This window comes from Mauremys mutica, chromosome 8 (assembly GCF_020497125.1).
Source record: "Mauremys mutica isolate MM-2020 ecotype Southern chromosome 8, ASM2049712v1, whole genome shotgun sequence".
NCBI classification, from domain to species: Eukaryota; Metazoa; Chordata; order Testudines; family Geoemydidae; genus Mauremys; species Mauremys mutica.
This window is the reverse complement of record NC_059079.1, coordinates 42,605,696-42,622,074: the sequence shown is the minus strand read 5'-3', so window position 1 is coordinate 42,622,074 and position 16,379 is coordinate 42,605,696. Positions and strand designations below refer to the sequence as shown.

Sequence of the window (16,379 nt, the reverse complement as noted above, 5' to 3'; positions counted from 1 at the left end):
ATTGTCTACATGAGGCCATTTTTACATTACAAATTTTACATTTTATTAGAAAAAACAGATTTTACTATGTCAGTCTCCCTAGATTTCACTATAATACAGTTTACACAATTAAGTACTGTACCTAAATATGAAGGTCATTCTCCAAGTACAAGAGACATACTTAAGGAATCACTTCATGGAGAGTTTTGTTGTTAAGTGTGAACAGTAAACCAACAAAATACAATGGAGATTTATTCAAATTTTGACTTACAGACAAATGTTTCCTCCCTATGAGGACAAATGACTGGAGGACAAATGACTTCAACCAACCTACACAAACTGCCTACTGCACAGGCTTTAGTTATCTGTATACTTGAAAACAGAATTAGAAGCTGAATTTACCAGATAAGATACTACATAAGTGTTCGTACAATGAATTTTAAACAAGGCAGCCTTTAATTACCTATTTTTCCACAACTAAAAAAAAATAATAATAACAACAACTTCAGCCTGTCACCATTTAATGACTTTCTTGTTTTTGACAAGTTTGTCAAGACATGCACCAAAATCCAATTTGGGAGTAAATAAAACCACATTTGCAAGTTATATATGCAGTTTGGCTTTCAGTTACACAGCTTGCTGCAATAGTAATGAGTGACATAAAAATGCAAAAATTTGCAACGCGAAGGGAGAGGTAATTATGGCTTAATTTCTTCACACTGAAACAGAGTAGAAATAGCTTATTACTCACTTAATGCTCAAAAAATCCTGCTGAGGGACATAATGGACTTTGCATGAATACTTGTCAAAATTAGGTATGGAAACCAGAGGATACAAAGGGCTTAAATACTTGTAATGTTATAACTAAACCCTGTGCCTTCTGTACACTACATGATTAATGATGCTGAATGTTATTTCAGCTCCCAGGCACTGAATCAACACACCAATATGTAGTAACTCGTGCTGTACCTCAACCAAATGCTGGACCCATTGGTGTCAATGCAATCAAAACTACATTTTGCAACAATTTTCTAGGTTTTATGGAAAATTCCAAATGTTCAAGATTCCTCTGAACTAACGGACAATGGCACTTGCTGCTGAACAAAGCAGTTCTATTGAAATAACATTAGGAAAGCCAAAGAGGGGCATTTTTGGTTACTAGATTAACTAGAAATGTCTATCCTGAGTATTTTAAATAAGTGATTTGAAACCAACCTGCTCTTTGGAATCACATACTTGTTTTTCTCTAAATATCAACATTATGGGGTTAGTTTCTGCCCTTATAAATTGTGAATTGTAAATATGCATTGTATATTATTAAAATATGGATTACATTATTTGAAGAAAAGAATCAGTAGCAGCCAGCTCCTATTCCTCAAATTCTTTAAGGACACTTCAAGTTCTGCTTTTTGCGCTTAAAAATGGTCTTTTACAGTTGTACATTTTTAATAAAGTCCGGTAAATGTCTATCAAATAACATTGGCTGAAGGACTAGATTCATTGATTTAACTTTTTTAAAAAAGCATGAAATAGCAAGATGTGATATTAGGCACCTTGCATTTAAAGAGTGCAAACAAACTAGAAGCATTTAAAAATTAGAGTTACTGGTTTGTGGCAACAAGCAAATTATGGATAGTTTTATAGGAGTAAAAGTCAGTTTAAATCAGTGTGTACAAAACCATCCTCAAGTTTCAGGAAAAAAAAACGGGCCACTTTTGAAGTCATGTGCCCCTTAGAATGAGCTATCAAGCTAACATTGGTGCTCTTAGGCTCCACCATCACTCTCCATAAACAATTTAGTACTGCAAAAAGTTTTGTCTATTTCATAAAAATACTCTTATACTTTGTTGCTATGGTTTCTCAGCTTAAACCCAGTCACCTTATCAAAATACTTTCTATTCAAAAATTTGGAAAACAAACTGGCATGTTTTAGCTGGACAATGTAAACACACACTAATGGCAACTTTTTAATGAAAGAATCATTTTTACATTTCTTATAAGCATTTTGTCATCTCCCTCACAATCTCACTCTAACTTCAGTTATTACAAACAAGTTGTATTTAATACGTTTTACCCATTAGAACAGTCCAAATTAAAAAAATTTAACAAGCAATGGGAAATAGAAAAATACTCCTTTTAAATACCATAATTAAGAAGAAATAGCTCTTATCTAACAGTATTCAACAAAATTTGAACTCTAAGGTTTCCTTTAAGCTAATATAAATAAAACATTGAGTTCAATAATGAACAGTTTATACTATACACACTTAGGAAAAAGTAAAACCTATTAAAAACCATGTAAAACAAAGTTTTCTTAATACAGCCTAAGAATTAAGACTTCAAATTTTACTTCCAGAGAAGGAACCCAAATACCAATTGATTCAGAGAAGAATTTTAAACCTTCATAGTGTTAAGAAAAAAAAAATGGTCACAATATTGTTTTGATTCATTCAAACCTATCTGATCACATTGGTAAACCGTATGGCTAATTTTTAGCAAAACTAGGTTTTCTACTGCAATTTAGTACTAAAATACATCTAAACATTAGGCTTAGTACATCTAAACCTCAACTGTTAGATTGTCATCCCACCAGAAATCTTTTTTAAAAAAATAAGCAAATACTTTTACAGCTGTCAGCAAAACAATTCTTTTGTGAAAAGATCTTTAATTCTCACCTTTTGCTAAAACTAATACATTTTAGACCAAGCCATTCCATTTGTGCAAGTTAAAGTACAGTACATTTTGGTCAAAATGTTTCATGCCTCAAAGTGTAACAATGGACAGATAGTGAAGCTGTTAGTGATTCTACACAAAAAAGGTGAGGCCTTTGCCCAGAGATTGATTTTTCAGACTGCAGAGTGCATGTATACTATATAAAGTGCTTCTGTTAGTAAATTATATTGGCAATAGTTAGTCTAGATGGTCATTTATTCTTAAAAACTTCATTTCGTAATCTATCCTTCCCTCCCCATCTCCCACCCACAGGAACAAGGCACCTTCAGCTGTAAGAGATATACTACCCAATTGTGAATGGTTAAGCTAGAAAAACCTGTTCACAGTGGTGTTAAGCTGCTGACTACTTTTCACCAGACACTATCATCCATTGAGCTTTAAGGTTCATGCGTAATTGAAATCACATTTGAAAGAAGCTTTACTTTTTGTTCAGACAGCTGAATCTTACTTATAGAGATTAAAGTTTTATACCCCAAACCATAAAATCATACTATCCTCAGGGATACAAGACCAGCTTGTTGAGTGCTTTACTGTGATTTGGTAATTCTGATGTGAACTTGTAAATATATTTTGTCATTTACATAGGGCCAGAAGTCATACTGATGCACTTTAAGCCACCAGATTTTATTTACAAGTAACATCAAACAATATATGTTGCTATTAGACCTAGTCACTTGTATTTTGCTTTTATATATTTGTCTCTACCATCTGCTACTCAACCTTACAGTTAATTATGCTCAATGCATTTACAAGTTTAATATTACTGAAGCAGATAATATGACATCTTAAAGCACAACTCAGTTGTTTTCTTGGAAGCATTAATCCCCATTTTATATTAATTATGGCCTAATAGAAGGAATTAGCCATTATAGCATTGAATGGCAAGTAATATTTTAAAAGTTACTTATGAAGAATTATTTCTAATGGTGGAATTTAAGTTTTGAACTAGATTCATTTAAGACTAATCTTTTTCTAAGGTGTTTCTTCTGAAAGCCAAGTTGCAAACAGAGCACATCACTACTAATGAACTTCTATATAAAACTATGTTCAAATAGACACCATTTATCAGGTTTCCACAAGATGTTTTACATGTAAGTTACAAAAGCAAGTAATCCACTAACATCAGGTAACAGTCACAACAATGGTTATACACTTGTACAAGGCATAGATACTAAAAATTGCCTTTATACCACTGTAGACATGAAGGATCTTTTATGAGCAGGAGGTACTCAGACAATTCAGACCAAATTTGAGTTGGCCTCTTGAAAGAGTCTGTCTCATCACATCAACTTTGATAACTGTTGGGATTAAATGAACACATCTTAATTATCCATTGAGGAACTCTACAACTGTTCTTCTGTTCAAGTCCTGCTGTTCTAGCGTTTAATCACCACTTGCTCATATGCTCCGGATCCTACCCTGAAAAAAATATTGCAAAATAAACAAGTTTTCAGTTCTAATTTAAATGGAAGATACTAACTAATACCGAATATAGAACAATGAAATTTTTGTTTGCTTACAAATTCAGAGAAAAAAAACAAAAAATGAAAAGTGTTTCAGATGTCTATTTGCATGTGTAAAACTGTTATAGTACAACAGCAGAACATGCAGGTTAGAAAATGCCCTATCATGCCACTGATCAATAATTGTTTTCATTTGTATATTATAATATATTTATATTTTCAGGCAAGTACAACAGATGATTAACTTCCCTACGGTAAATTATCAATGTCCCTAGTCCACAGTGGTTATGTGGTTTAAAAAACACTTAAGTCTCACAAAGCCAGTAAAGTTGTATTATTTACCAGAGAAGAAATAAAAGCATCAGTTCCCTCAATCTGGTTATAAGGAGGCACCTGTAGTCAATTATTGGATGGCATCACGTATTAGTCTTTGACTATGTCTACACAGCCCCACAGTGCAGACTATGGAGGTGTGAACTGCAGCATGCACCGAATTGTTGAGCTCTAGTTATCCTGTGCGGATGCTGCTGGTATGAACCAAAAGGTTGCTAGTTCACATGAACATAGCCCTCTTTCAAACAGGACTATGTTAATGAAAATTAGGTACCTTTTAGTTCATGCCACCAGTGTCCAAACAGGGCAATTAGAAGGCAACATGCTAGCATGCACTTCATGTCTCTGAACTGCAGGACCAGGTGGCCCTTAGACACAGAATTAAGTCTCTTGCTGCCTTCCCCCTTTACAGAGCACACTGTCACTTGTGTGGTGTGTACACAACAAAAACACTAACCCAGGAACCAAACCCTGCAACAACCCCAGTGCCAACAGTCCACATATCTATTCACGGGACACCATCATAGGACCTAACCATATCAGCCATACCATCAGGGGCTCATTCACCTGCACATCTACCAAGGTGATATATGCCATCATGTGCCAGCAATGCCTCTCTGCCATGTACATTGGCCAAACTGGACAGTCTCTACGCAAAAGAATAAATGGACACAAATCTGACATCTGGAATTATAATGTTCAAAAACCAGTAGAACACTTCAATCTCCCTGGTCACTCAACAACAGATTTAAAAGTGGCAGTTCTTCAACAAAAAAACCTTCAAAAACAGACTCCAATGAGAAACTGCAGAACTGGAATTAATTTGCAAACAGGACACCATCAAATTAGGCCTGAATAGAGACATGGGTCACTACAGAAAGTAAATCAATTTGTTAGTCTCTAAAGTGGCCACAAGTACTCCTATTTGTTTTTACAAAAATTGATTTCACCTTGCTAAATACTCACACCTTCTTGTCAACTATTTGAAATGGGCCACCTTGCTTACATTTGTAATGTTAATGAGCCAAAGTGATTTCCACCCCTTCTTGTCAACGGTTGAGAACTGCCTACTTCCAACTTAAGCTGGCTCGTTAGCATTGACCCCTCACTTGGTAAGGCAACTCCCATCCTTTCATGTGCTGTGTATTTATATCTCCTTACTATATATTCCACTCCATGCATCTGATGAAGTGAGTTTTAGCTCACGAAAGCTTATGCCCAAATAAATTTGTTAGTCTTTAATGTGCCACAAAGACTCCTCACTGTTTTTGCTGATACAGCCTAACATGGCTACCGCTCTGAAACCTATATCTGTATATTCTGCTTGAGAGATCAAAAATGAAAGAAGAGGGAAGGGTACGTCTCAGAGTTTACAAATATTTGAAGGATGAAGACACAGAGAAAAAAAGATGCATTATATGGAAATAAGAGTAGCAGCTGTGCGATTAAATTGAAGGGAAAAACAAATTAAGTATCAGGAAAATATCAGAGTTTAGATACTGAAGAAATAGTCAAGACTGACAGGAAAAAGGCTTCCTGAGAGCAATTAGCCTACGGAATAATTAGACCCAGAGGAAGTCTATAAGGCCAACATTTTCAAACCTGGATGCTTACAGTTAGGCTTCTGAATCCATATCCAGATACCCAGACTGAAACTCAGGTCACTTCCAAAATGCTGAGCAACCCCAGCTCCCAAATGTTCAGCACCTCTGAAAGTTAGATCAATTCTATCTGAGTGTCTAAATATGGATTTAGGAACTGAACTTTAAGCATCCAGGTTTGAAAATGTTGCTTTGTATTATCCATATCATCTGAGTCATTGAGAAAATGGAACTGGCATATATCAGAGACAAAATATTCATAAACACCTAGTACAATATGCCTTTGCTAACTGGTACCTAACAAGTATTAATTGTTCAAACTACATACCTATTGGGTAGATGATGACTTCCAAAAGAAGTACTCCCGCCAGGGCCCACAAATAATCTCAGCCCTTCTTCTACAAAGGAAAGAAGTTAACATGTTTAAATATGACATCTTCAATGTTGCCAAACAAATATTCTCTAAATAATCTTTTTAAAAACCATTTTAAATCCATGAACTTTGTAAATGATATTTAAAAACGTTTGCCTTTGAAAACAACTGGAACCCAATCATAATAAGCTGTGCTTCAGGGAAAGCAAATTTTCTTGTAGGATTTCCTCTGCCCTTTGCTGAACAGACTTAGTTAAAGTGATGGGCCCTAGGGGCACAAAGCCCAGCAACCTTTCCCGCCTCTCAGGAGACAGCAGCCGCCAGGGGCTTTCCTGGAACGATCTATAAACACTCCCTACCCACACTAGGGGTGTGTGTGTGTGTGTGTGTGTGTGTGTGTGTGTGTGAAATTAGTGCATTTGGGTCTCTACTGTAGATCATCTTTCCAAGTTTTTACTTGTTTTCCCCATATATACCTTCTGCACTGGAGTCTAAACTGAAGTCTTGACTCTGCAATATTTTTTCAACAATATCATCTGCATCTACTCTGGTGGCATCAACCCGCTTCAATTGTGACTCTACAGAGTCTTGCTTCACTGGATGCCTGTCAGGATAAATACATTTAGAGATGCTAAGAACTAAATTGTCAATACATTTAATTCAGAGTACTGTCACTATAAGAAGCCTTTCAAGTTATGTTAAGTGTACCTGCTGAGTTTTTCTGAAGATATATCTTTAACAGGAGTATCAAAATTATCAGTTATTTTTGGTTCAGTCTCTTCACATGGCTCTAGAATACTTCCAATTCCTGTAGACGTACTTCCCACTGAGGTGTTTCTCCTATGGCTGAGATCAGAAAAACTGGATGATCTGGAGTGACATGTGCTATACCCTATTGGAAAACAGAGAAGAGCCACATTAGTTACATTATTAATGGCCAGGGCTGTGTTTTCCCCCACTATTTGGTTTGTTTTTACTCCTGATGAGAGCCTAGAAATGTTTTCAGAAGCTACATATACTAAGTGAAGTGAATTGGATAGAGTAAGAGAGTGTATTTTCCTTTGGAGTCTTCATCATTCTTTTCTCTGCCTTCTTGGATGGTATCTTCATCAGATTGAACACATTCTGGGGTTTTCTTTTCAGTTTAAGAAAGAAGTGTATTAAGTAGGAATGCATTTTTCCGGGTGGATGACTGTAGCTATTATCAGATCTTTTTAATATCTGACTAATTTTGCCTTTATGGTCAGTGTTGGATTTTTTCAGGTCTTCCTTTAAAATTTTTTCTTCTATTTCTTCACTTCCTGAATCTGGAGACATATCCAGAGCAAACATGCTTTGGTAATTTTGTTCATGTAAAAGAAGGATGAAAGTTGATAAAGTTCAAGTCTTTCCCTTTCAGTATTTTATGGCATTATCAGAGATTGATTTTTGCTAGTTTGTGAATTTTGAAGACAAAATAATTTCAGGGGCAGCATCTGATGTTGAAGAGCTGCTGGAAAAGGAACATAAGGGACATTGCAAAAAAACAACAACAAAAAAGTTTCTATTGTAGGTTTGTCTCCTCATTGTTCTGCTCCACTACATCAGATAATTTCATTGAATTTACACATTTGATCTTGACTCGGAGTAATCTAGTTTTCAGCCTTTTGGGATGAGCATGAATCCTTTATCTTGCTCATTTACCAACTCTTGAAAATGTTTTCCTTTTACTTTAGAAGAATTACTAGTTTCCATTACTTGATTTTATTCAGGTGCTTCTTCCCTATCACTTCTTTCAACATTAGGCAGGTGGAATCAGATAAAGTCATACAATGATGGCTGGTAACACTGGTCTACAATTTTTGAGAAGTCGTCTGCTTCAGAGATAAAATGTGCTATTTATTATGTATTTTGATGTGCTGAATTCAAATATGACAATTAAAACAACTGATTGGCTACTGTTTCTAAGTTATTTAAGTTTTTACATTTTATGTCTATGTATATTGTGTAGATAGTAGAGTTTTAATCATAAATTGTAAACCTAGGTCTTCTCATGTGTTTATGGTTGCTTTACATGATAATATTTCACCTGTCCTGTTTATGTAACACTTTAAAAATCAGCAAAAGGGTTATATAAATAAAATTTATTATGAAACAAAAGGCAAAAAACTAGTATGTACATAGTTTAGTCCTATTCAGTGTCTACTCGGCGCTTCTTGGCTTGTCTCTTGTATTCATTAAATGGAGCATCTCTTGTCACTGTCCAGCAATAGTCTGCAAGCATTGATGGGCTCCATTTGCCCTGATAGCGTTTCTCCATTGTTGCAATGTCCTGGTGAAATCGCTCACCGTGCTCGTCGCTCACTGCTCTGCAGTTCGGTGGAAAAAAAAATCTAGATGAGAGTGCAAAAAATGTATCTTTAGTGACATGTTGCAACCAAGGCTTTTGTATGCCTTAAGGAGGTTTTCCACCAACAACCTGTAGTTGTCTGCCTTGTTGTTTCCGAGAAAATTTATTGCCACTCACTGGAAGGCTTTCCATGCCGTCTTTTCCTTGCCACGCAGTGCATGGTCAAATGCATCATCTCGAAGAAGTTCACGAATCTGAGGACCAACAAAGACACCTTCCTTTATCTTAGCTTCACTTAACCTTGGAAATTTTCCACGGAGATACTTGAAAGCTGCTTGTGTTTTGTCAATGGCTTTGACAAAGTTCTTCATCAGACCCAGCTTGATGTGTAAGGGTGGTAACAAAATCTTCCTTGATTCAACAAGTGGTGGATGCTGAACACTTTTCCTCCCAGGCTCCAGTGACTGTCGGAGTGGCCAATCTTTCTTGATGTAGTGGGAATCTCTTGCACGACTATCCCATTCGCAGAGAAAACAGCAGTACTTTGTGTATCCAGTCTGCAGACCAAGCAAGAGAGCAACAACCTTCAAATCGCCACAAAGCTGCCACTGATGTTGATCATAGTTTATGCACCTCAAAAGTTGTTTCATGTTGTCATAGGTTTCCTTGATATGGACTGCATGACCAACTGGAATTGATGGCAAAACATTGCAATTATGCAGTAAAACAGCTTTAAGACTCATCTTCGATGAATCAATGAACAGTCTCCACTCATCTGGATCGTGAACGATGTTGAGGGTTGCCATCACACCATCGATGTTGTTGCAGGCTACAAGATCACCTTCCATGAAGAAGAATGGGACAAGATCCTTTTGACGGTCACGGAACATGGAAACCCTAACATCACCTGCCAGGAGATTCCATTGCTGTAGTCTGGAGCCCAACAGCTCTGCCTTACTCTTGGGTAGTTCCAAATCCCTGACAAGGTCATTCAGTTCACCTTGTGTTATGAGGTGTGGTTCAGAGGAGGAGGATGGGAGAAAATGTGGGTCCTGTGACATTGATGGTTCAGGACTAGAAGTTTCATCCTCTTCCTCGTCTGACTCAAGTGAGAATGATTCTGGTGCATCAGGAACCGGCAGTCCTTCTCCGTGGGGTACTGGGCGTATAGCTGATGGAATGTTTGGATAATGCACAGTCCACTTTTTCTTCTTTGACACACCTTTCCCAACTGGAGGCACCATGCAGAAGTAACAATTGCTGGTATGATCTGTTGGCTCTCTCCAAATCATTGGCACTGCAAAAGGCATAGATTTCCTTTTCCTGTTCAACCACTGGTGAAGATTTGTTGCACAAGTGTTGCAGCATATGTGTGGGGCCCACCTCTTGTCCTGATCTCCAATTTTGCAGCCAAAATAAAGGTGATAGGCTTTCTTAACCATAGTGGTTATACTGCGCTTTTGTGATGCAAAAGTCACTTGACCACAAACATAGCAGAAGTTATCTGCACTGTTCACACAAGTACGAGGCATCTCTGCTCACTTTGGCTAAACAGAAATGTGTCCCTTTGCAAAATCAAACACTGACAAATAAGAGAGCACGACACTGTATGATTTCTAGAGCTGATATAGGGCAACTTGTTCAGCAGAGTGATGTAAGATTCGTTATGATTGCATCATCCATGACTTCTAGGAATAACATGATGCAATTCATATCATGTATGACGCAATACCAGCTTCAGATTGCATCATTCATTGTTTTGCCTAAAAAGCAAGTACTGTCCAAACCCAGTCATAGATTTATTCATAGATCCAGTCAAAGATGTATTTTAGTCATTTCTGGTTTAAATTGAGATCCCTTCCCTTTATAACTCACTTATCCTCTGCTATTCCCAAGTCAAGGGTTGTATATACTGACCCAATAGCATTTCTTTGAAAACTAGAGCCAATCAACAATTTTAAGCATCATTTTCGTTCTCAGTGACCCAGAATTAGTAAAGTTTGACTACATTTATTTCAGAAGCATTTTGGCTGTAGAGCAGTGATCACTAGTCTTTCATGTGTGGTATGATCAGCAGCTTAATGTCTACTACAGTTAGAAGGAGAATTTACCACTTAGTGAATTCAACACTTTGAAGAATGAGAAATAAGGTGAGCTAGCCAGCTTTCTGCACAACCATGTTATTAGATGCTCTTCCAACCTTCCAGATATTGCTAGAGTCTAGGGCTTGATTTTATAACTACCTAGTCCCCTCTTCAACTGATTGCATGCATTAGCCATGACCCTGTCTCCAATCACCAGTAACTCCACCCATTGTCTCCTAGGCTTTTAATTCTCATTTCTTAATAGGCATAACAACCTTGGTGTTTTCATCATCATTTCCCTTTTTACTTTTTAGAATGCCTGAAGCTTTTAGTGACAAATTAGAAACAGGTTCTAACGTCAGTTATTCCTTAATAAAAGCTTTCATTTACACTATGTCCATGTAAACATTTCCAAGTGGCAAAGTTTAAAAAAAAAAAACTCCCTTTCCCAAAAAAGTCAGTCCCCCCAAAACCAGTAGGTGGGGTTTTTCATAATTAAAAAACAAACCCACACAATACCAGGTAGTTCCACAACTGTTGGTAGTTTGGTTTTAAAAGGGTTCACAATTCAAAAGCCCTAACTAGGTAGAATGTTTCTTTTTACACACCAAGCAGCCTATTTACATCAAAATGCTTTGTGAAGCTTCTAAAATACCAAAGCTAATAAAACTAACTCAAGGGAATTCAACATCAACTTCTACCTGACAATTTTGATTGCTGGCTTGCATAGCTTGATGTTCTGGAATGTCCACATGCACCAAGTTCATCTGGGACTGACGCACTCTTTGCTGAGAGATCTACAATAAACGGCAATCAGAAGATATTGTTGAATCCAGCACTCAGGTTTTGGCCTACAGCCATTATCAGACAGATGTCAGACCTCACAAGATAAGCAGAATGGGACTTGATACTAGGTAGATAAGAAACTAGTAAGGAAAACCCAGATGCTGCAAGAAATGTTGTCAGCATTCAAGTACATGACACTCACCTGGACTATAAATAATTACTGATTCAAAGGAGAGAGTATCAGAGGGTACACAATTGGACAGCTTTTGGTTGAAGTACATTAATGACCACAGGCAGCTGGGCCTTGAGTTAAGAGCCCATGGCACTTTCCCCAGAAAAGCAGTGTTAACGCAGATGTGCTGGCCACTTTTCAAGCAGATACTTTTATAAAATTCTCTGTAGTTTCAGTTGACAGAATACCATTTCCTGTCCTAATCTCGGTTTAATATTGATGTGCACTAGTAAAATATATTGAGACTCACCCTAGAGTTGCAGCATTTTAATAGTAAGTGAACTGATTTCTATAGTTTGTCTGCTGTCAGTATGACAAATGCGAAGTGATTCTTAAACTTGTACCATTAAAAACCTTATTCAATATCTATCCATAACGCACCAAATCACAAAAGAGTTAGCAAATATTAAGGGCCAATATACCCATGAAAGCACGATCTTTCGTAAATTAAATATTAAGGGCCAGATTCTGCTTTAAGTACACGGGTATAAATCCAGAGTAATGCCATTGAGATTTGCTTAAGTAGCAGAAAATACGATCACAAAATATTTTGAATTTTAAAAAGGGACACAGGCAATTGATCCGATTTCCCTTTCTTTCCCACTTCTAATAGAAATACTGTTCCATTATACCAGTGTAAATCCAGCACATCAAAAGGATTTACTCTGCATTTACATAGTGGTACCAAGAGCAGTATTGCTCAACAAACAGAGTAAAAAGGAGATTTGGGATAAAACATCCATGTCTGTTTAACATTCAAAATATTTCATGAATGTGTTTGCTGCTACTTAGGTGTCAAACAACAGTAAAACCAATAGCATTATTTCATACCTGGTACACCCAGATGTACCACTTTCAAGTTCTCTCCACCTTTCCTGTCTTCATGTAAAGATTCCGCTTCTCCAGCAATTGTGATGGACATTCCTGTGGAAGGAGGCCTGTAAGCAAATGCACAGAGATCAGGGTTTGCTTTACCTGTGCTTCTGTCTTTTTGGAAGCATCATCGTGATCTGGGTGGTGGTAGGGGTGGGCAGGGGGGTTATAGGTTCAATTCACATTGGACTTCACTGGGATTTAATGAGACTGTAGTATCAATAAATTTAGGAACACAGTCCCCCAGTTCCCTTTGTCCAAAACTGTTCAAATTCAGGGTTCCTTGCGAAGTTCATCCATTTGCTCAGCCTTCTGGGGAGGACTGAAACGACTGGAGGCCCCACGGAAAGATACAGATACATCTTGTTGACTGATTGTTGGTTATTATTTTTTTAATTAGAAGGGGAGGTGTTTGGTTTGGATTTAGTTTTTAATTAAAGTACTCCGAGCCCAGGATAGGCATTTTGAGTGTATAAAAATGTTTCTATCCTTGGAAAAACACACAGGTTGAGTAAGAATAACCAAGTGTCCAGTGTCCCCTTTCCATAACATTTACATTACTAGAATGTAAATTTGTTTGCAGGGAAATAAAGCTAGACAATTGACTCCAATTCTGACTTAAAATATACATATATTTTATTATAAGACATTATTAATTTGTTTTACTTAAAGAGAGCCAATGTGGAATGAGTGACATTTAATACCAAAGCACTAAGCTTATGATTACATGATAGCTGGCTAGTCAAACTATAGCAGAGTTGAGTTGTTTGGTTTATTTCCAGCTAGAAATGCTTTTCATGGCCTGCAACAGCAATAATAATTTAACAACTGCCTCAATGGCCTCACCCACATACATGGGGTCTATGGACAATGATAATGTATAGAAGGCATATTTCCTATTAAATCTTAATCCTTCCCTATGATTTTTTTTTAAAAAGGTCAAATGCATACCTAAGCAATAGGTCTGGTTACACACACCCTCTCCCCCACAAGTAATGGGCATAAAGATACATACAACCAGAAACAGTTCAAAATATAAAAGTTTAATAACTGAGCTATCCCATACCAAATATTCAACCAACATACCAATTTTAACTATACTCAAGGAGATACAGTTTATTGAACACAAACTGGTTTCGCTACAGAAGGGTATCTACCACAAAATCATGGAGTCTGAGAGCCTCTGTGCTGCTGAGGAAGAGGAATGTCTCAAGGAAGGAGAACATGAAGCAGGAGCAGAAGGAAACTATCCCATAGTTGGGAACCTCTTTCCAGATGTCATACTATCCTCTCACACTGAGGATACCCCTCTGGCGAGGGGCCCCGAGTTATTAGGAAGAGATAGGTAATAGTAATGGGGGATTTGATTATTAGCAGTCTAGATAGTTGGGTTTGTGATGACAGGGGAACTACGTGGTGAGCTGCCTGATGGGTGTGAAGGTTGCAGACCTCTCAAGGCATCTAGATAAGCTTACATGCAGTGCTAGGGAGAAGCCAGTGGTGGTGGTACACGTAGGTAAAAATGACAAAAGGTAGGAGAGAGAGATTGTGGAGGCCAAATTTAGGCTGCTAGGTAAAAGATTAAAGTCCAGGACCTCCATGATAGCATTCTCTGAAATGATTCCAGTTCCACATCCAGAGCCAGTTAAGACAGGCAGTAGCTGTAGCTAATTTTCATTTGATTAGAAAATTTGAAAAAGTTTCCATTTTCTAAGAAAAGAGCCAGCTAATCAAAACAAAACTAAAAACAAAACCCCACATCTGGATCAGCTACAATATTTGCTGGGTTTGATTTGAAAGTTTAGTATTCCAGGAAAGAATTATATCATCAGTTTGGAAGAGATCAAGACTGAATAATTCTGTCAAGCCATCGTGAAGTAAAATACAAAATTTAACACATAACCAAGAGATTCTTTTTGCTTTTATTGCAAGCCCCTAATATCAATTATACAACAGAAATAGATTTCATAGTAGTCCTTTAACAGGGCTTTAGAGAGCCTGATTAATTTTTTTCTGGAGACAACGTTATCCATAAATCTCAGATACACTTTTTATGCCAAAACAGAAAAATCAATTTAAATGTTGATTTCAACTTTATATGTACTAGTGTACAGAGAAAAGGAATACATTACTTTATTAGCAAACAGGCTAGAATTCATTAGCCCTTTGGGAATCACTGCTATGAGTAATATCAGGTTAATGCAATCAGTGCAAATGACATATGTAGACATGTGGCAGTAAGTAAATATAGGAGTGTGCAATAAACACAGAGGAAAAACAAACTCTGCCCTGCTAAACAAACTAAGATAATACATTTTCAGCTCCTGTCCACTATGTAGTGGGTGAAATGCTCATCCTTCCACTCAGGGCCATTTATACCAGATTAAAAAAGGGGCCAGAGCAGTGTACAAGGGCTCTAATAGCCTTGGATCTGACCAGGGAGAACTCCCGCACTGTAGGAACCAAGGAAGATTGCAGGCGGGCCAAACTCTGAGGACACCCTCAAAAGCCTTAGTGTAGGGGATATGGTCACAGCATGTAACCCTGCAAAGATTCTGGTTGCCATAACTTAAACAGCCCCTTACTGCTGTCTACATTACACCAGAGTCCGCTTTGAATCTTGGAGCAACCCAGAATCTGGAGGGTGCAAATGGTACCCTTAAAGCCACATCAGCTCCACACGTCACATTAGGCTAAGAATACTATGCTGCATCTTTTAGAATCCAGTCCAGAATATCTCCCAGTATATTTAATTTTTATTAGTTCATTTTATATTCTACACAATAAAACTAGAGCTGTCAAGCAACTAAAAAAATTGTGTGAGATTAATCGCACCATTAAACAATAGAATATCATTTATTTAAATATTTTTGGACATTTTCTACATTTTCAAATATATTGATTTCAATTACACCACAGAATAAAAAGTGTACAGTGCTCACTTTATATTTATTTTTTATTACAAATATTTGCACTGTAAAAAACAAATGAAATAGTATTTTTCAATTCACCTCTTACAAGTATGTAGTGCAATCTCTTTATCATGAAAGTTGAACTTACAAATGTAGAATTATGTACAAAAAATAACTGTATTCAAAAATAAAACAAAGTCCACTCAGTCCTACTTCAGCCAATCGCTTAGACAAACAAGTTTGGTTACTATTTGCAGGAGATAATGCTGTCCATGTCTTGTTTACAATGTCACCTGAAAGTGAGAACAGGTGTTTGCATGGCACTGTTGTAGCTGGTGTCGCAAGATATTTACGTGCCAAATACACTAAAGATTCATATGCCCCTTCATGCTTCAACCACCATTCCAGAAGACATGCATCCATGCCGATAATGGGTTCTGCTCGATAACAATCCAAAGCAGAGTGAACCAACGCATGTTCATTTTCATCATCTGTGTCAGATGCCACCAGCATACGGTTGATTTTCTTTTTTTGGTGGTTCAGGTTCTGTAGTTTCTGCATCGGAGTGTTGCTCTTTTAAGACATCTGAAAGCATGCTCCACACCTCATCCCTCTCAGATTTTGGAAGGCACTTCAGATTCTTAAACCTTGGATTGAGTGCTGTATCTATCCTAAGAAAGC

The 16,379-nt window shown here is 37.2% G+C and overlaps 1 protein-coding gene across 3 annotated transcripts in view; it reads right to left on the bottom strand.

Moving 5' to 3' along the window:
* The window catches only part of FAM102B (family with sequence similarity 102 member B), a 48,338-nt gene continuing 31,959 nt past the window's right edge, over nucleotides 1-16,379 (bottom strand). For all 3 annotated transcript variants that reach the window (XM_045026324.1, XM_045026325.1, XM_045026326.1), the window contains 6 exons: nucleotides 12,745-12,851; nucleotides 11,597-11,692; nucleotides 7,191-7,374; nucleotides 6,959-7,086; nucleotides 6,438-6,507; nucleotides 1-4,131 (listed from right to left, as the gene is read on the bottom strand). In XM_045026324.1, the coding sequence (XP_044882259.1) occupies nucleotides 4,089-4,131; nucleotides 6,438-6,507; nucleotides 6,959-7,086; nucleotides 7,191-7,374; nucleotides 11,597-11,692; nucleotides 12,745-12,851 (628 nt within the window). In that variant the 3' untranslated portion in view covers nucleotides 1-4,088. The remainder of the gene's footprint in view (nucleotides 4,132-6,437; nucleotides 6,508-6,958; nucleotides 7,087-7,190; nucleotides 7,375-11,596; nucleotides 11,693-12,744; nucleotides 12,852-16,379) is intronic.